The sequence below is a fragment of the Engraulis encrasicolus genome, chromosome 17 (genome assembly GCF_034702125.1).
Source record: "Engraulis encrasicolus isolate BLACKSEA-1 chromosome 17, IST_EnEncr_1.0, whole genome shotgun sequence".
In the NCBI taxonomy this organism is placed as follows: domain Eukaryota; kingdom Metazoa; phylum Chordata; class Actinopteri; order Clupeiformes; family Engraulidae; genus Engraulis; species Engraulis encrasicolus.
In genome coordinates, this window is record NC_085873.1 from 12,747,627 (window position 1) to 12,768,825 (window position 21,199).

The following is a 21,199-nucleotide window of genomic DNA, read 5'->3' on the forward strand; positions in this document are numbered from 1 at the left end:
AGTGACTGTATTGGCAATTGAAGTATGTTCAGCATTTATACTTCACAACACAGTGTGGAACAAGCTTCCACATTATATAGTGTATGTTTGGTCATATCCTGACCTGAGTTGTTTATGAAACTCATCTCAAAACAAAATTTTTACCTTCACTTTTAACTCTGTATGACTGCTATTTACTTATTTATTGTTTTTTTGTCTTTCTGTTATTAGTTGATTCTATTTAGTTGATTTATTTGCATTCATCTCTCATTTTATACTTTTACGGACTGAAATAACTTTTTAGCTTTTTTGCCACCATCCATCCATTGATTCATCCCATTACAGATCAGCTATAAGAAGGACTCGACCAAGGGGCACTCGCAGTTCCACCTGCCCATGGACATGCTGGAGGTGTCGCATGCCAAGAAGGCCCAGGCCCTGGCCAGCGAGCAGGACTACCGCCGTGTGCTGCACGAGTACACGTCGCTACCCGACGACATGAAGGTGCTGCACGCCAGGAGAGCATACGACCTGCACAGTGATGTAAGTGGATCTCATGTGTTACTGTTAATACATTGACGCAAGTGGACATATTGTCGGTGCCAATCTACACTAACACTGCCAACGTATAATAGTATAGGCCAGGAGGGCTTACGACCTACACTGCAATGTAATGTGTGGATCTCATGTGTCACTCTACTGCCTTATAAAAGCAGAGTGCAGTAACTACGCCAACATTGAAACTGAGAAAAAAATCTTCAAAGCCTTGGTATTAGGCTGGATATTGTAGTTACTGCAAATTGGACTGTATCTATTGATCTCGACTGTAGACACCGTTTTCGTCTTCCCAATATAAATGTGCTGTGTGTGTATGTATTCGTCTTGGCTGTAGAAAATGTACCGCTCTGACCTGAACTACCTGCGGGGCGCTGGCTGGATCGCTCAAGGATCTCTACAGATCGAAGGATCCAGGAAAGCCACAGACCTCATCAGTGACGTGAGTCTCATGACACCTAACATGTGTACTGTATAGTGCTTTTCACAAGCTATACAGTATTGTCGGTATAGAGTGCTTTTCCAGTATTCTCATTCCAGTATTCTCATATGATTGATGAACATGATTCCTCATGGCAGCCAATATTCCATTATTCCAGTGTTTCTCAAAGTGGGGCGCAAGCACCCCTGGGGGGGCATGGAGGCATTGCAAATCTGATTTTGGGTTTTTTCCCCCAAGGAAATTATTTTCTGTCTCTTTAATAAGCAATACATTTTAACCCCTCACCATCAACATTATATTATAAATTGTCATGAATTTGAGTAGCATAGGAAATGAACACACTTCCCTCTTTGTTTTATCTCACCAGTCACCTTTCTTTTGATTTTGCTGCGCAGCGCAGCGATCGTAAAATCAGGGGGGGCTCGGAATCATCCAGACCCTCCGAAGGGAGGAATGATGGGAAAAGTTTGAGAACCACTGCATTATTCTAACTCCCGTCCTCACACGGTTGTGGCCTCGCGCTTTGCTGATGCCTCGCCTCCATGGACAAAACAATAACATTTTTCAGCTGTTAGCCACTTTTGGGGGACTTTTCCCCATTCAACACCCCAATAGCAAAAGAGAAAATGACCTTTGAATGTGAATTTGAATGTGTGAAATATTTTTATTTTTGAATTTTACCAATACATTTTACTTTTGGTTATATTTTATTAACATTGCTTCTTGTTTCCGTCCCTTCAGAAAAAGTACAGGCAACTGCCCTACTCCCTCAAACACACATCTGTGGTCGACTCTCCAGACATCGTCCACGCCAAGCTCAGCAACAAGCTCACCAACGAGGTAAGAAGGGCCTGAGGTTTGAGTCCGGTTGGGGTCAATTCCCACCCTATTATATGGTACATCTTAGTATATCTCTCCTGGTCACTTCTGTCCCTCTCTTTAGCATTATTGCAATAAATCCACACAATATCACAAAAAATCAACATGATCTCCAAAAATTCCGTGCTCCTGGACACGGATGTTAAGGACACAAAATCCGTGTCCAGGAGCACGGATTTTGCCAAAATTCCGTGCTCCTGGACACGGAATAGTTTTCCGTGCTCCTGGACACGGAATTGTTTGAAGTGCTTTCTATAGGCTATTTCCACAGTCTTGTGTTTTCTCAGGATTTTTCTAATTTCAAATATTTAGTCTCAAAATAATTCTTACTGACAGGTTAGGGTTAGGGATTGTTTTGGTCTGGGCACAGCTAGTTTTCTTTCATTCATTATATGAGTTTGATAGCCTAGCAACCAACTGGAAAAGGTATTTCTCAAAAATATGTCTTTAATGACAGGTTAAGGTTAGAGAATGTTTTGGTCAGGGCACAACTTAAATTGCTATAGCATTATTTTGTTTAGGATTAGCATTTGGTATGTATTTTCTAATGATAGAGTTAACACAGTGCTGTGTAATAGCCTATAGAAAGCACTTCCGTGTGCCCATCACGGAAAACAATTCCGTGTCCAGGAGCACGGAAAACAATTCCGTGTCCAGGAGCACGGAATTTTGGCAAAATCCGTGCTCCTGGACACGGATTTTGTGTCCTTAACATCCGTGTCCAGGAGCACAGAATTTTTGGAGATCAGACTGCAAAAAATACATATACTTAAAATAATTGCTTGTATTGTCTGCATTTGGTACATTGAAAATGATCCTGAAGTGTATCACACACACAGTTGGTAGTACAGTAGGTGGATTAATGACGTTTTAGTACTACCACACGTTAGGGTGGTGCAACCACAGCTAATACTAGATCTATTGTATGGATTAGCCATTTTTTGATGCTTGATTTTAGGGAATTATCTAAGAGTTATATTCATTATCATACAGTAATTTACAGCTAATTTATGGGCATTAGCTGTAGTTGCACTACCTGACCTCTGAGCCCCCCAAAATCCTCAATGGCCCATTGTCTTGTTGCTGTCCCTGTTCAGCGTTTGTACAAAGAGGCCGGTGAGAACATGAGACACAACTACACCATCACCTCCGAGAGGCCTGAGATCACCCAAGCCAAGATCAACGCATCCAACTACAGCGACGTACGTATCTATCTATCTATCTATCTATCTATCTATCTATCTATCTATCTATCTATCTATCTATCTATCTATCTATCTATCTATCTATCTATCTATCTATCTATCTATCTATCTAAAACGGATATCACTTCCCTCTCTTGTCTGATTAGCTGTCTATTTGTCTGCCTGTCTATCTGTCTGTCTATATCTTTGTATCTACTTGGTATCCAAAAAAACAGCTACAGTATGAGGATTTATTTATGTATTTTCAGCATATACTATATGCATATAGTGCAGTGATATGCAATCAACAGTAAATCTGATTTGTTTGCTAGAGCAGTTCACTGATGAATGGGATCATGCTCTATATATATTTGTTTCTCTGCAGGTCAAGTATAAGGAGTCGTGGCACACGCTGAGAGCTCAGGGCTATAAACTCACCATGAAGGACATACCTTTCCAGTCAGCCAAGGCATCCACAGATCTCGCCAGTGATGTAAGTAACCCACGCTAGTGCCACACTTGCATGTAAACACCACCGCCGTTTACATGTAGGCTGAAACGACTATTTCTGGCACGGCCTATTTCTGTGGTCAGTAAATCACTCTCTGCAAAAAGGGCAGATTTGGTATTTAAAGCAGCTGTTGACAACTTATTTGGACCTCTGAATGATTTGGCAAACCCAAATGAGCAGTATCTCATAGAATGTGTTAGCTGTATGTCTCTCCAACTCCTAAATAGAAAAAAGACTTAGTATTTATGCTGACTCTTTAGCATTTACCTAACCCAAAGTTACATGATAGTCTTACAGGGGTTGTAGCTTCTATTTCCAATCCAAAAACGAGTGTTTTTCTTTTATTTGGATTGACTCAAGAGCACAGGTCTACCTACACAAGACAGAGGCTGTTCTTGCCGTTTTCCAGAGCTGTCGCGAATTGGCATGATCCCTCCACTGTTATGTACTACTATGCTTCCTCCACTTCCTCTTCCTCTGTCTTCGTCCACAGGTCCAGTTTACTGTAAACAAAGCCACCTACTGGAGAAGGGAAAGCACATCTGTTTGACCTCTCTTACTTACTGTATGTGTGGCCTTACTCGGTCTCTTGCCCTGCACAAGTTCAGTATATATACTCCCACCTGCTGGATAAGGTCAAGCACCTCTCTCTGGGTCCATCTCATTATCCAACCTCCCATCCTCTCCTTGTGCTTGTGGCCTCATACCTTGCAGATGCCCCGCCTCTGTGGAGTAAACAATAAAGTTTCCCTACTGTAAACCAAGGCACAATGATTTTGGGGGGGATTTTCCGAATTCAAAATCTGGATTGTAAATGAGAAAATGATCTTTCAATTGAGCTTTTTTTGCGAGATATTGAATAAAACTTCATGGATGATGTCTTGGTTCGCATCACATGTCCATAAGCACAAGGCAAGGACAGAAGGTTAGATAATGACATGTACCCTCATGTACTTCTTGAGTGTCCTAACTTCATCCTTCCTGTATCTCGCTCCACAGGTCCAGTAGAAACGCAGCCACTTGCTGGAGAAGGGGCAAGCACATCAGCATTACATCTGTCATGAGTGGTGTAACTCTCTTTCTTCCTGTATCACCTCTGTCTGTAGGTCCAGTATAATAATAGCCTATAACCCTATAAATAATATAAACTCTCCGCTTTCTCACCTGTTTGGAAGGGGTAAACAAATCAATATACCTCTCTTAATTATACATACTGTACAGTATGTGGCCTAACTCTGTCTCCTCCTCCCTAGGTGCAGTAAGCACGCCCATCTCCAGAGGACAAGAACATTAACCTCTCTCTTCCTCTTCCTTTCACTTCCTATATCTCCTCTGTCTGTAGGTCCAGTATAATCACTCCTGGAGAGGGGCAAGCATATTAGCATTCGACTCTGTTAATAATGTGTGTATCCTCCACATTGACGTTAACCTCTCCCTTCCTCTTCCTCTTCCTCTCCCTTTCTATATCTCTTTCTGTAGGTCTCGTATAAACACTCCCATGTCCTGGAGAAGGGCAAGCACATTGGCGTGCGTAGCGTCCAGGACGACCCCCTGCTCGCCCACTGTGCCCAGATGGGTCGTCTCCATAGCGACCAGCAGTACAGGCGCGACGCGCTGACGGAGAGCGGGAAGTACCACCTGCCCCTCGACCTGGTGAACCTGGTCACCGCCAAGAAGGCCCAGGCTCTGGCCTCCGACCAGGACTACAAGACCCGCCTGCACGAGTACACCGTGCTGCCCGACGACATGAAGGTCCAATGGGCCAAGAAGGCCTACGACCTGCAGAGCGAGGTGAGGAGATGGATAGATAGATAGATAGATAGATAGATAGATAGATAGATAGATAGATAGATAGATAGATAGATAGATAGATAGATAGATAGATAGATAGATAGATAGATAGCATGAAGGTCCAGTGGGTCAAGAAGGCTTGAGAGAGAGAGAGAGAGAGAGAGAGAGAGAGAGAGAGAGAGAGAGAGAGAGAGAGAGAGAGAGAGAGAGAGAGAGAGAGAACACAGGGCTGTCCGAGGATATGAAGATCAAGTAGGCCAAGAAGACTTACAAGCTACTGAGAGAGGGCACGATGAACAGAGACAGAGGACAGAGAGACGTGATGAAAAGAGACAGAGGTCTGAAGACCATGAACTTGTGTTTTTGTATTTATACTAGAAGAGTAATGCAGATTTTAAGTGATATCTTCAGATGTCTCGTAGAGGTCATCATTTTATTGAATGTATCTGATCCCTGGTCCGTTATCTCTTCTCTCCAACAGAAAGTGTACAAGTCAGACCTGAACTACATGAGGGGTGTTGCTACTGACCTGGCCGGTGCACCTCAGCTCGAGTACGCAAAGAAAGCAGGAGAGCTGATCAGCGACGTGAGTATCATTCTATTCTACTTCTAAACAAGTCCGTTTTTTGATATAGTACTTGCACTTCTACTCCACTACTCCAGTCCAGTACTTTATACATCTCTGGTATGGAATGTATGTGCTGTAATGTAATGTAATGTAATGTAATGTAATGTATATAAAGTACAATGTCAACTGTTTGTTTCCCAAGTAAAGACGCTGTGTGAGTATTCTATGTGAGAGTGTAATTTCCTGCTATGACAAGGTTGTGTTCTGAATAAATATCTTTTTCTGCCTTTCCTCTTACAGATTAAGTATCGCCAGAACCCTGACAGCATCAAGTTCACCTCTGTGGCCGACTCACCTGACATCCTTCATGCCAAGAACAGTTACATGCAGTGCAGTGAGGTAGGTATACGTTCAATATGATCAATGACATACTACAATACATAGTATTGCCTTTGAAGCAAATGTACTAAAATACCTTTGCATAACCTATTCAACCTTCAGTTTCATTAGTACAATTTTAAATCAATGGAAGCTATTTTCATACTCATGATGCATACTCATGAGTACTATGCTCTTTGTAATGTTGGTATCTGTGTGTGTGTGTGTGTGTGTGTGTGTGTGTGTGTGTGTGTGTGTGTGTGTGTGTGTGTGTGTGTGTGTGTGTGTGTGTGTGTGTGTGTGTGTGTGTGTCTGTGTCTGTGTCTCTGTGTCTGTCTGTGTGTGTCTGTGTCTGTGTGTGTGTGTGTGTGTGTGTGTCTGTGTGTGTGATTTGCAGAGACTGTATAAATCTGGGGACATGGATGCCCTTCACAAGTACACTCTGCATGCAGACGACCCCGACTTTGTTAGAGCGAGGATGAATGCCCTGCAGATCAGCGATGTAAGACATTTGTTCTTAAAGTAAAATGAAATGAAATAACAAACTTTATTTTATTATTATTATTAGTAGTAGTACTAGTAGTAGTCATAGTATTAATAATCATAACAATAATAATAACACTTTGATGATTAGTTTCTTGAATATAAGCTAGAAACTAGGAGGTTCCTAGGTAAGCTGAGAACTCTGATGAAGACGTATGTCTAAACGTCTTATTGCACTGAAAAAATAAATAACAAAAAATAGACATCCGTGTGGCACCAGATTCGTTTTCCTTTGTACTTATAGGCTAGAAATATTAGATTGTTTTACAAAGTAACAAATCTTTGCCCGCTGTCTTGATGCAGAAAGCGTATAAGGAGTCCGGCGAGCAGGTGAAGTCAGCCGGGTATGACCTGAGACTGGACGCCATCCCCTTCCAGACCGCCAAGGCATCCAGGGACATCGCCAGCGATGTGAGTATTCAAGAGAAACCATTCTACGCTGTGTCATAATAATCCACACACATGTAGGTCACCTTTAGTCATAGGTGTCAATGTTTGGTTCCATTTTATGCTGTTTCATAATCAGTGTTGGGAAAGTTACTCAAAAACTGTAATGCACTACTTATTACATGTTACTGTCATTTAAAAGTAATGCCTTACATTACAACATTACTTTTTTTAAAAAGTAAGGCATTACACTACTTTTGCATTACTTTTAGTTACTTTAGCCAAAATGACTGGAAATAAGGATATGGCAATCTATAGTGCAAATCTATGAGGTGGCATGACTTTCACCTGCCATCCACAAGTTGTTTTGGAAGCCTGCAGACTGAAAAACAACATTTTCAGGAATTGCGTCTTACCCACATACAATAAGGCCTAAGAAAAATAAAAGTTTGGTTCCGGTTGGTTGTCAGGTTTGGTCATCGTCCGGTCAGATATTTTTTTTATTTCCAATTTTTTTTCAACTTCTTTTTTTTTATGTCCGGCCCCCAACCCCCCACATGCGCCAGATTTTGTCATAAATGTTGTTGAACAATGCCAAGGACGATAGTGGAGTTGAGGCTTGATAAGTACAGCTGAAGCTACAATGAAATATAATAAGCATTAATGAGCCAAGAGGCCTATAATATTTTATTTCAAATTGATTTATTTCAATTTTAGTGATGTTTAGTTGAACAAAAGTGAGGGGGGTGCAACGTACTCATCCCCCCCGTCGGATAACCTACCCTGTCCCTGTGCGAATGGGACGCATCCCCTCCTTTACTGACTAATTTGGTGGTGCTATGGCACCTCTTCAAATCATCAAATTGTTTGTAGGCTACTGTTTTTCGACGTGGAAAGCGGTTTGGGTTTCAAGTACAGTGTGCAATTTAACTTAAATGTTCTTGGCGTCCTTATTTTCAATGAAGTCAAAGTAGTGGGCATATACCCATCTTGAAAACGAGCAAGCTGGCTCTTCTGGATCGGTCATCCTTTGTCAGCCTGCCATTTCGAGAGACGAAGCATGAAAGAGGAAGCAATGTTCTGCGTGAAACTTTAAAATCTCTGCGCGGACGTAGGCTATCGTAGGCAATAGCTGATCTCGCGGTGATCCGCGAACATTGTATAAAGAAAGCAAAATACCCACACAAAATTTAGGTGAAAAAATGTGTTGTAATGTGCAAGTTACTTGCATTGTAACGAGGACTTATTACCGACTTTTCCCCCTGTAATCAGTTACATTACTGTGTTACTCAAAAAGGTAATGCATTACAGTAATTAGTTACTTTTGTAACGAGTTACTCCCAACACTGTTCATAATAATCAGAGGTGTCAAAAGTAAAAGTAAAAAAAGAAACACAGTTTCCTTCCAACACAGGTAACTTATCTTGCATTCATTGTTTTCATTTGCAACATAATCATCTACCTCATTAGGTGTAACAGCTATGTAATATCATGTGCTAGTTTTGTACTTACAACCTGAATTTACTTTTGCTTTTGACACCTCTGATGATTATCCATGCAAGGTCACTTTTAGTCAGGGGTGTCAATTTCTGGTTCATTATGCAAACTCCTAGGGTTAGGTTTAAAGCACCAATAAGAGCCAACCTCTGCATCAGACGATAGTAATGAGACATGTAACAGCTACGTCTGTTAATGACGTGTGTTAGATGGAAATTATAACAAATATTATTCAATTTCATATTAATTTATTTCAATAATATTAAAAACTCTTTGCAGCTTCACTAGGAGGCATTTGCCAAGGGCAAGGGCCATTTATCCTTATATTCCACATTACATTCACTACACATTACATTTATTACATTATATTACATTTATTGAACATTGTTATTTTCTTCGGCAGTTCCGCTACAAGGAGGCGTTTGTGAAAGACAAGGGTCACCAGGTGGGGCTACTGAGTGTCCAAGACGACCCTAAAATGGTGCACTCCCTCGCCGTGGGCAAACTGCAGAGCAACACAGAGTACAAGAAGCAGTTCCACGAGAACAGGGCCAACTTCAAGATGCACGCAGACCAGCCAGAGTTCCTACAGGCCAAGAAGAGCCAGGTTGGCCGTCTTATCTGATTGGAGTTACATTACACATTACATTTACATTACATTTACATATTACATTTACATATTACATCACATTACATTGACCAGATGCTTGTATCCACAAGAAGAGACAGGCTGGTTGCCGATCTATCAAACGGCAATTACACTACATTTATATTACACATTACATTACATTACATTACATTACATTACATGTAGCAGACACTGTTATCCCAATAAAACCCAGGCTAGTTTACTAGTCTACTATGTCTTATTGGAATTGCATAACATTGCATTACATTATATTACTGTATTTTACATTGCATAGCATTTCTTGACATTTTACTGACACTCTTATCCAAGGTTTCTTATGATTTCATAGAGGAGATAAACAACTACTATAACAACATTCAAAAAGGGGAGGATACAAAAAGAATACTATGGAATGTCCGTTAGCCTTTTTAATCTCTTAATCAGACACTGTACAGGACTTTGGTTGATTTGTCACTATTTTTTACTCACTAATAGGCTTTATAATTTCTAAATAGTTGACTTACTTACCTCTTCCCTTCCCTCACAGGCTCAGGCCAGCGACCTCAGCTATCGCCAGCGCCTCCACGACTACACCTGTGACCCCGAGCAACTCAACGTCAAGCACGCCAAGAAGGCCTACAACCTGCAGAGCGATGTAGGTGCCACCCTAACCCTAACCCATCTGCGCAGCTTTTTGCAATGTTACTTTACATGACACGCCAACAGTTACTCGAATTACAGTTATTTTAATCACAGGATATTGGTTACAGTCCCTGGAGCAGTATGGGGTTAGGTGCCTTGCTCAAGGGCACCTCAGCCATGAAGTGTGGCCATGAAGGGTGGGATTTGAAATTGCAAAATCGATCTCCTTAAGCGTGAGGCCATGGCTGCTCCAATGTTCTGTGTGGTATCACTCCTTCAAGCTACAGTGTAATGTGTTGTCTGAAGTTAAGTTATAATTGCAATTGCATTATAATCTTTTATGTCTAAATTATCTTCATATAACCTTTGGTAGCATGGTAACTTTTTGAAAGCCATTCTTGAAGTTTAGTGCAGGGTTTTACTAAACAAACCATCCCTTCATTATGGTTGTTTAATGTTCACAACTGTGGGTTTTACCTTTGCAAGTACCACAGTTTGATATTATATTTAATATTTTATTCACTCCAGTACATTTTCTCAGTTTGATTAACATTATTGACAGGGACGGCTTGTGACTCCATGGTCCCCTGGGCCAGAGAACAAGAAAGGCCCCCCTCCATTCCATTGTGAAGTTCCAAAAGATTTGGAGGACTTTGTTGTTGGGGGTATAGGCGCATCTCCCCCAGGAAATATTTGGAAAATACAGCAGTTTAAAGTGTAATTTTAAAACAATATGAGAACACAAATATAGACCATAATGAAGTGTTTGTCTTTTAATGGGCAGGCTTGGGATTCACGCCCCCCTCTTGGGCTCTTGGGCACCTGGGTCTGGCCCGGGTAGGCCCGTGCAGTGATCAGTCCTTGGTTATTGACTCCTTGTCTTCTGTTTGTTTTGAAGGTGAACTACAGGTCGGACCTGAACTGGACCAGGGGTGTGGGCTGGACCCCTCCCGGTTCCCACAAGGCTGAGATGGCGCGCCGGGCCGCAGAGCTGGGGCTGATGACAGAGGGAGTGGGCACAGACGAGGCCATCGCCAGGTACCAGGAGATACTGGTGAGGAGCTATACACACACACACACGCACAATACACACACACACACACACACACACACACACACACACACACACACACACACACACACACACACACACTCACACACACACACACACACACACACACTCACACACACACACACACACACGCACACACGCACACACACACACACAGATATACACACAGATACACATATAATACTTTGTACAAACTTGGCCCTGATGAAGACCCAGTCAAAATGCGTAGCCGTAAACCTTACTCTGACAAGGCCATCAGCAAGTACCAGGAGCTATACTGCCGTGCAAAACAAGAACGCAGTAACTCAAAATGGTCGAGAAAAAAAAATTCGGAAATAGGCTCTACACTACCTAATTTGTCTTGTGTCAAAAAATGGTGGTCCAACACCGTTCCGTTTTAGAGAAAAATAATTTTGAAAGTGCAAAAATGTTACTGCGGTGTTGTTGAGTTACTGCTGCACTTTCCAATGGGAATTGGTTTGGGAGTATACAGTAATACTAGCCAAGAACGCAGTAACTCCTGCAGTAACTCCATTTTGTGGCAGTAATACCAGCCAAGAACGCAGTAACTCTGTTTTTTGTGGCAAAAAGACACATAAATGTTGTTTTTTCGGGAGTTTTTTTGTGTGCATTTAATTTCTATCCTAAAAAAGCATTACCAGGAAGTGTCACCACCACTTTACCGACAACACAGTTGTCGCGCCATATAGGAAAGTTTGAAGCCTTTTTTCTCAGTTTGCAGTTTTCAGAGTTACTGCGTTCTTAGATTGTAGGGCAGTATAGTGGTGAGGAGCGCATACAGGTCAGCTAATAATAACCTGAGGCACCGTTAGCATCTTTCCTCCTCCCATCTCTTAGATGTACCAGGGCCACATGATGATGTATTCCATAATATTGATATTTTATTGTTGTAATATTAATATTTATTACATTGCATTACATTGCATTTGGCAGACGCTTTATAACCAAAGCAACTTACAACCAAGGACATATTCATTATTATTTGTATTATTTATATTATTAATATTATTAATATTTATTATTAATGTTTCAGATGTACCAGCGTCACATGATGATGATGGAGCAGCAGCAGCAGATGGAGCAGCAGCAGCTGATGGATTTGACCAATCAGGGGGAGGCTGGGAACGAGTTCCTCCAATCGGATATCAACCCTGACGCCATGGAGGTGCTGCACGTCAAGAGGAAGAAGCTGCAGACCATCCAGACCAACTTCAGGAAGGCCACCCCCACCAGGGGCATCACCCAAGCAGCCGAGACCCAAGCCATCACCCAGGCCCAGTCAGAGTCCCAGTCCCAGGCTATTACCCAGTCCCAGTCCCAGTCAGAGTCCCAGTCCATCACCCAGGCCCAGTCCCAGTCCCAGGCTATCACACAGGCCCAGGCTGAGGCCCTCGCACAGGCCCAAACACAGGCTGTCACCCACGCCCAGTCTGAAGAGTCTGAGGCCCTCGCACAATCCACCTCCGCGTCCCAGCTAGCTCAGTCTCTGGCCATTGCTGAGTCATCTTCCAAGTCCCACATGGCCAAGTCCTCCTCTTCCTCCTCCCACTCCACTAAGTCCCAGTCGGTCATGCAGTCCTCCTCCTCCTCCTCGTCTCAGTCTCAAGTCATCAAGTCTCAGACCGTTGTCAAGAGCCAGTCTGTCACCAAGTCCTCAAAGTCGGTCAGCCAGTCTGTCACCCAGTCCTCCTCCAGCTCCGCCTCGGCCTCTTCATCCTCCCAGGCCGCTATCACCTCCAGGCAGTCGGCCACCCTTGACATGGCGGCCTCCTTGGCCTCGAGTGAATCGGCCTCCGCGCTCACCGATGCCGCGGCCGCCACCTCTAGTCAGTCCGCTTCAGGCACCACCATTGACATGGCAGCCCTGGCTGCCGCCATGCTCATGGAGCAGGTTGACTAATGTTGTGTGTGCGGTAGTTGTCTGGTGTTGTTTTGTTTTAATTAATAATGAACTTTTTTCTTCTCTTCATTTTTTAAAAATTAGTTTAAACAAAAAAAGTCCTTGCCTTGTCATATCAAGCCTCTCATAGGTCATTTCAGCGAAAGCTGAAGGAGGTATAATGATTGAAATGAAGTATGAGAGGGATGACTTACAAGGCTATAGTCAGAAGACGACTGTACTGTAGCAGAGCCTGGTGCTTCTATTCATAGACATAATATGCATGGGTGGTCTCCCATTGGCTGCCTAAACACGTCCATTGGCCCTCTGGTTTTGTGAGTAAAGTTACCATGACATCAGTGATGTCATACACTGTTGTAGGGGTTCCAATATGGCTGCCAAACATGGCCTCCAAATACGGCCGTCAGTAATAATACGGTATCGATATTGTTCCAGAATAAGCAGCAGCCAAGTGGCATCTACTGTATGTGAGATGAGCAGTTGAGGGCTGTAGGTTAGGAGAAGACGCTATACTGAAGGGTTTGATGCATGTGGGGAATAAAAAGAGTGAAAGAGGAATAGAAAGATGAGAAAGAGAAGAAAGGGAAATATCTGCTAAGAACAATGAATGAAACTATGTGTTGGCTTTGAGAGGGGTAGCAGAAAGTGGATCTGTGTTTCTGTGCATGTGTAGCCTAAAGTTGGATTTGCCGATAGTGTGTGTATAACTACTGAGCAAGAAAAAAAATGAGGAGAGTTTATTTCCGTTGGAGCCAACAGACAGAATGTCAGTTTTTATTATTATTTGGAGCCATTACGGAAATGCATTAGTTTTACAAAGAGCAAGCTTTGAGTAAGACAATAATGCCACACAGCCTTATGCACATGTGTTTGGGTCTAACACTTGTGGAAGTTCAATTAAACGTTTTTTTTAAATGGTTGGCCTAGTGTTTTAAAAGAGAAAGTATATGTGATTTTTACATGGATGACTGACAGGTTCAGTGTATTGACATATAAAGATAGCCATAGGCCTGTGGTGACACATGAGTAAAGTGAAGAACATGCTTGGTTTTATGATACACAAAGCAAAATAAATGTTTTTCAAAAGCAACCGTCTTATGGATTTACTGAACTTGCACACACACGCACACACACACACATACGCACACACACACACACACACACACACACACACACACACACACACACACACACACACACACACACACACACACACACACACACACACACACACACACATACGCACACACACGCACACACACACACAGTGTAAACACTCCATTTGCGAGCACATCATCTGTTGATTGACTTAAGAATTGTTGATTGACAAAATACCTGTCGGAATCGATGACTTAGTCACTGAAACAAACATAGCTTTGTCAACACATACTGTAGGGTGGTCGAATACACACACACACACACACACACACACACACACACACACACACACACACAAACACACACACACACCCTGATTGTTCCTGTTACTCTGTCAGTAGTTTAGCAGCGATCCAGTCTATGAAGTGGTTGACGCGAGCATACACGCCTGGCTTGTTCTTTTCGCCACACATGTCTCCCCAGCTCACTACTCCGTACACGTAGTGTGTACCATCCTTCTCACACGTCAGGGGCCCACCAGAATCACCCTGCAAGACACACACACACACAGAACAAATATAAAGATTGTTGACAAGGTCATTGCGTAATTCTTGCTCCTTTTAACAAACACCTCCTGGAAGGAGGCATTCTATTGCTCTCCCTCTCAGTCTTTTACGCACACACAGATGCGTGCGCGCGCACACACACACACACACCAGGGGTGGAACTTAAAAAAATTCCCCACCAGTCTTTATGGCAGGTAGATTTTAAAATCTACCAGTCACTAGCCATTTTTACCCTTCGAAGTGACTGGTGGGTTGAAAAATATACCCGTCAGCCCTGAAATGTACCCATCCTTGGCGGGTGGACGGGTCCTTATTTCCAACCCTGACACACACACACACACACACACACACACACACACACACACACACACACACCCATCCCCACCTGGCAGGAGTCGACTCCTCCCTCTAGGAAGCCGGCACAGAACATGCTCTGGTCCAGCCGGTTGCCGTAGACACCAGGGGCGGAGCAGCTGGACATGGGGATGAGGCGCACCTTGGCGGCCAGGAGCTGCTTGCTTGCTTCACCTGCAGGGTTCATAAATAAATCTTATTTATGAATATAAAAATGAGATATAAATACAAATATTTAAATAAAAGCAAACACATAAATTTGAATCCACCCAAATCTATCAATTTATTTATCTATTTAGAAAGACAAGGGGATTATGGGCTTTGTATTGCAATAGTTTGAATTTCTGCTTATGAAAGATCATTTTTATTTCGTTATAAGCCTTTGCCACATACTGTTGCAAGGACATTCAGAAATTCTACAACTTTGCACGTACATTAAAGGAATTAGATTGTTTTAGCACTGGAAATGTGACTTAATTAGGCTAAATTATCAGTGTTAAGATGGGAAGAGAGGGTGGGGCCCACACACACACACACACACACACACACACACCTGTCTCTGTCTTGCCCCATCCGGATATGGTGCATTCTGAGTTGTCTGGGAAGGGTCCAGTGGGCAGGCAGGCTGTCTTCACGTACCTCGTCTCCTTGGCACACTGGCCCTTAGGGCCCTTCAGTTTCAACATGGCTGCAGTTCAGCAACAAACAAACAAAAACAACAAGAAAATGTCTATGGTGAAAATCCATTTATCTAGCCTGATAGCCTCTTCGAGACTTGGTCTGACCTAGAGCATAACAATTGACGTTTCTCAAATGGCATGGTTGACCCACCTGCCTTGGTTTGCTACTGGTCGAGGGCAGAAAAGGCTGTGCAGAAGTTAAAACCAAACATTTTCTTAGTCCCAATGGAAAGTCTCTGATTCCTTTACAAAACATGTCATATTTCATGTGAAGCTGCATTATGCATAACATTGAAATTATATCGGGGGCCGGATGAAACGGCCTCAAGGGCCGTTTCCCCTAGCCTGGCGACGCCATCCATGTACTCCACCCAAAGATTTTGGCTCCGCACATCATCTGGCAAAAGCCTCGAGCTCGGTTCTCTCAGTGTTTCGCCAATCAGCAAACAGTTGAGAGTGGTGACGTAGAACTCACCCGTGAGCTCCGTTACTGATTGGTTAAGGTAACTATATTCACACTTTCGTTTTGTTATTTGTATGCTTTTGCGACGCTATAACGTAACAGGCATGCTAATAAAGCACGATATGGGTTTTGATTTGAGTTTGGAACTTCAATTAATTTAAATGATAGAGTAAGATCAGACCATCTCCCATCGTCCACGGAGACGGATTCCTCATGGCTTTTGCCAGACTGATTGACGGAGTCAACAGTCGGCTATTCGCCCAGGTTACGTTTCCCCACCCCTGTATCTCTGAGCTCTTGTCTCAAGCTTCAAGAACAGGTCTGGTTGCTTACAAATGAGTACTTTTAACAAAGAGCAAAAAATAACAATGGCAGAAAACTTGAGAGTGTGCGGGAGAGATTGAATGTGCACTGTGTAGGATGGTGGCCAGAGTACAAGATACAAGATATTTTATTTGTCATGTGTATATATATGAAACATATATATACAATGAAAAGCTTCCCTGCTCTGGGAGTCCCAAAAAAGGTTAAAAAGAATGTTAAAAAGGCAAAAAAACTAATGAGATGTGATTAGTGGATTCCTTCCTATGTTGGTGTTTTTGAATTCAACAGTCTGATACATTGAGGGAAGAAGCTGTCCCTGAGTCGGCTGGTGTGAGCACGTAAGCACCTGTATCTCCGGGCAGATGGTAGAAGGGTGAAGTGTGTGTAGCTAGGGTGGTGCGGATCAGCTATAATTCGTTTGGCCCTCCTCAGACACCACTGATTGTAAAGATCCTGGATGTTGGGTAGATCTGATTTGATTGGCCGTTGAGCAGATTTGATGACTCGCTGGTAGGAATTGCAACTATGCTGCTCATTGAAACTGTGCTGTCTACTGTGATCTACTGTGTGAATATACACATATACTAAATTATGAAAGAATTTACTAGCATGAACAAAATATAGTAAGTTTTTCAGCTAAAAGGCCTATTTCTGGAAATTAAAAATGGCAAACAGTGGACAAGATCCTTTTAATTTCTTAATGAATACTTTGATGATGGTGGTAAGTAGGCTATTCGTGAAAAAGGTAACTTTTTTATCCTGGAAATATATAATATATATTAAATATCTAATAATATTAAAAATATTCCACAGTAAGGCGAATATCTATCATATGATTTTCAAAGCGGCACTGCTGCCCTGCCGTGGTCCCGACCCCTAGTTTGTGAACCACTAGCATAGCATAGCGTCCTCAGTCACCCACATCACTGTGCAGTGCATCAGGTGATTCCATGTATTCCTCAGGCTTGATAATACGCCACCACCCTGTGGGTCCTGCCTCCCAGTTTGGGAACCACTAGCACAGAGAAGCACAGCATCATAACTCTAGCCCAACAGGCCACACTATTCATTTTGAATTACCTCATAATTCACAAATGGTCTGATTACGCTTCTCTGGGGAGGGTTTAGTCCAGGCGGCCAGCCAATAAGCTAACGCACTTGGGTGCATAAGAACATAGGCCAACGTCATGAACGTCAACAGTCAGCGATTGGTCACCACTCATTTCAAACCGGAGCTGAGCTCACTCCTCCCACCCAATCGGTCCAGGGCATCGAGGATGAAGTAATTCATCTGGTCTGCTAAAACCAGGCTATCATGACTCACCCACATCGTTGTACAGTGCGTCGGGTGATTCCCTGTAGTCCTCATGCATCATGGCCTTCTCCACAGCGATGATCTGCTCCGAGTCTTCGGCCTTATCCAGCCCCACGCCGCCCAGCTCCACTTGCATCTCATGCATATCATTCCTGCAGACAGGAAGAGGAGAGCAGTGCAGTATTGTATAGTATACAGTATATAGAAAAAATGTAAGTGTATTTGAAGTGAGTGTATTTGCAAAACGCTGTATCTCAATTTTGTAGACTGTTAGGAAGTTGACATTTTTGTATTGGACATTTTATATGGGTTGAAAAAGTATGTTCTCAAAATATTTGAATGGCAAGCATTCACACATACAGTATGTAGGTGATAGGACTTCTGAACATTCATTTCCAATAATAAAATGCAAAAGTCAAAAATGGTGGATACACTATTTTGCAAATAAACTCTTCGTTTTTTTTATTTTAATTACGCAGATCACTTTTGGAGGCGTGGACATACAGGACAGAAGAGCACTGCAGTATTTTATATATGTTTTAAGTACATTACGTAAGTATATTTATATTAATTATGCAGATCACTCCTGGGGACATGGGCAGACAGGAGAGAATAGTGTGGTATTTTATAGTACATACAATACAAGCAAATTAAGTTACTATTACAAATAATGTACTGTTACCTCCGCCAAGGAGGTTGTGTGATTGTCTGTTTTGTGTTAATTTGTATGTTTGTGCGTTCGTTCACAGAATGTGTGTGTTTCTGTCCACCAGACTCAGAGCAGAGGTGAATGTGCTCTCTGAGCACATTTCTAGTCATTATTATTAGACGTGGGCATACAAGAGTGGTATTTTAAAGTGTTTTTAAATGTGTGGGTGAGTGATGGTGTTATGCTGAGATGACTCTATATGGGGCCAGATGGCTGGTGGCAATGGCACGACAAGAAACCTCAAATCAAAGTGATGAAAAGACACCTACAGGCAGTGAGCAGCCGTGAGGACCCAGCAAGAGCCCACCAGGATGCCACCACAGATGTGTTGAAACGGACGGCTGGAACCCCGCGTACGCACCTGTAGAATAGAACAGCATAGCATAGCATAACATAACATAACATAACATAACATAACATAACATAACATAACATAACATAACATAACATAGCATAGCATAGCATAGCATAGAATAGCATAACATAGCATAGCATAGCATAGCATAGCATAGCATAGGCTGGATCTGCACTTGTGCACTTCGGGCACTATGTTTCAGTGCGTAACTAATACGGCATACGCACTGAAACATGAACACTAAAGTGCACAAGTGCACCATTTGAGATTCAGCCATAGAATAGCATAACATAGCATAGCATAGAATGTAATAGAATGCCTTTTATTGTTGCTATTCACATGTAAAATTTACAATATAAACATTTACAATGGGATTGAAACAACTCACTTCAGTGTATTATATGCAAATAAATGTAAATATATGTGTATATAATATATGCAAACTACTCCTCAAAAAGAGAAACACACACACATACACACACACTCAGGTGGGTCCTGTTTGCACCTGAATGGAGGCTTGCCAAGGATAGGCTGCCGGCAGCGCTTTGCGTCCCCCGAAGATCCTGGCAGCTGCACGCACCGGCTCCGGCTTACCACACTGGCCGAAGTCCTGACTCGGAGGGGGAGGGGGAGGGATGACGTCGGGCTTCACTTCGGGGTCTGTGGAGGTGGAGAGAGAAGGCAGTGGAGAGGGGACTTGGGTGGAGGACTTGCAACAGCTTGCAAGGTCCAGCCAGAACATATCCAGTGTCATGCCCACATTAGTATGTTACCATTAGCTTTTATATTTCCTAAAGTAACCAGCATCATCTAGCCAGTACACTGGGGGTACTGTGGAGGTGGTGAGAGAGGAGTAGAGAGGTGACGCAGTAAAAGTGTAGGAGCTACTGGTTTCTTGATTTCACCAAGACTGATTGCAAGGCCCTGCTAGGAAATATCCAGTGTCATGCCTACATTAATAAGCTTTTATATTTCCTAAAATAACCAGCATCAAACAACAGAGCAGAGCGGGTTGTTGACAAAACAGTAACATGATGCCTGTAAATTCTTTGAAAATATTTGATTAAAAAAAATTTTTAAAAAAAATTCACATTGACTTCACCATGACTTAACACATGTGTAAATTCACCTCTGAAACAACATAACTTTGACAACACAGAAAGTGGTTACTATGACAGCCATTTAAAGTGTGTACTGTACATGTTTTTTATTCACCCAGTAGCCTACTTATATTGGTGCCGTCAGTTGCCACATATGCAGCTTAACCCATTTTGTCCTGGAGCGACATATACACTGCATTAATGTTCTTGAGATTTGAGCTGTTTTATTACAACTGTGGGTATGTTAGAGCTGAATGAACACATTCTGATGCAAAATGAAGGTCCTAGCTTTTAAATACAACTCATTTCATGTTTTTATGTAGCCTGATAAACCAGCCTAAATGTATCCAGCAGTTGGCGCTGGTTTTCCAGGCTAGTTTTTATGTGCTTCGGAGGCTGAAATATGTAGGTTATAATAGAGAGAGGGCACCTTTCCCCAAAAAGGGCTTAGGCTAAAATGGGTTAAACTGGCGTGGCCGTGGCCCGAGTTCAAATCACAGTAACCTTACCGCAAGGGCAGATTAGTGCACTATCCCACAGGCACCAGGAACAGGGGTCCAAGAGTCAAGGGGGCCCTGCAACCCAAGCCTCTACATTTCTATTCTCATCCAGCGTTAAAATCACACTTTTAACAACTGTATTTTAAAATATTATTGGGGACAATCCCCCAAACCCCCAACAACTTGGGGTCTTTTTGTAAACTAGCAACATCCATGGAGGGGGGCTGTCTTGCTGTCTGGCCCAGGGGCCCATGGAGTCATAATCAGTCCCTGCCTTCCTGTTCAACATCAATGTCAGCAGAAAATATATAGAACACCCAGACGCACTCAGATGGACTCAGATGGTCAGATTGGCTGAGTCACGTTGGACCACCCTATGTGTTGACAAAGCTATGTTTGTTTCAGTGAAGTGTACTTTGACTAAGTCATCGATTTCGGCAGGTATTTTGTCAATCAACAATCCTTAAGTCAATCAAAAGATGATGAGCTTGCAAATGGAATGTTTACACTGTGTGTGTGTATGTGTGTGTGTGTGTGTGTGTGTGTGTGTGTGTGTGTGTGTGTGTGTGTGTGTGTGTGTGTGTGTGTGTGTGTGTGTGTGTGTGTGTGTGCGTGTGTGTGTGTGTGTGTGTGTGTGTGTGTGTGTGTGTGCGTGTGTGTGTGTGTGTGTGTGTGTGTGTGTGCGTGTGTGTGTGCGTGTGTTTATGCATGTGTTTATGCATTCGAAAGGGGGGAGGGGGGGGTGGAGAATGCAGATG

The 21,199-nt window shown here is 42.7% G+C and overlaps 2 protein-coding genes across 2 annotated transcripts in view; one reads left to right on the forward strand and one right to left on the reverse strand.

Annotated features, from left to right (window-relative positions):
* The window catches only part of nrap (nebulin-related anchoring protein), a 53,527-nt gene extending 39,460 nt beyond the window's left edge, over positions 1-14,067 (forward strand). The window contains exons 32-45 of the mRNA XM_063221770.1: positions 325-522; positions 872-976; positions 1,718-1,816; positions 2,953-3,057; positions 3,425-3,532; positions 5,030-5,341; positions 5,823-5,927; positions 6,210-6,308; positions 6,685-6,789; positions 7,134-7,241; positions 9,118-9,321; positions 9,890-9,997; positions 10,883-11,038; positions 12,111-14,067. Of these exons, the coding sequence (XP_063077840.1) occupies positions 325-522; positions 872-976; positions 1,718-1,816; positions 2,953-3,057; positions 3,425-3,532; positions 5,030-5,341; positions 5,823-5,927; positions 6,210-6,308; positions 6,685-6,789; positions 7,134-7,241; positions 9,118-9,321; positions 9,890-9,997; positions 10,883-11,038; positions 12,111-12,977 (2,679 nt within the window). The 3' untranslated portion in view covers positions 12,978-14,067. The remainder of the gene's footprint in view (positions 1-324; positions 523-871; positions 977-1,717; positions 1,817-2,952; positions 3,058-3,424; positions 3,533-5,029; positions 5,342-5,822; positions 5,928-6,209; positions 6,309-6,684; positions 6,790-7,133; positions 7,242-9,117; positions 9,322-9,889; positions 9,998-10,882; positions 11,039-12,110) is intronic.
* Positions 14,068-14,154: 87 nt separating this feature from the next.
* LOC134467824 (hyaluronan-binding protein 2-like) overlaps positions 14,155-21,199 on the reverse strand; it is a 14,994-nt gene continuing 7,949 nt past the window's right edge. Inside the window, exons 9-14 of the mRNA XM_063221769.1 lie at positions 19,347-19,501; positions 18,756-18,847; positions 17,787-17,929; positions 15,549-15,683; positions 15,027-15,169; positions 14,155-14,623 (exon numbers count right to left, since the gene is read on the reverse strand). Of these exons, the coding sequence (XP_063077839.1) occupies positions 14,462-14,623; positions 15,027-15,169; positions 15,549-15,683; positions 17,787-17,929; positions 18,756-18,847; positions 19,347-19,501 (830 nt within the window). The 3' untranslated portion in view covers positions 14,155-14,461. The remainder of the gene's footprint in view (positions 14,624-15,026; positions 15,170-15,548; positions 15,684-17,786; positions 17,930-18,755; positions 18,848-19,346; positions 19,502-21,199) is intronic.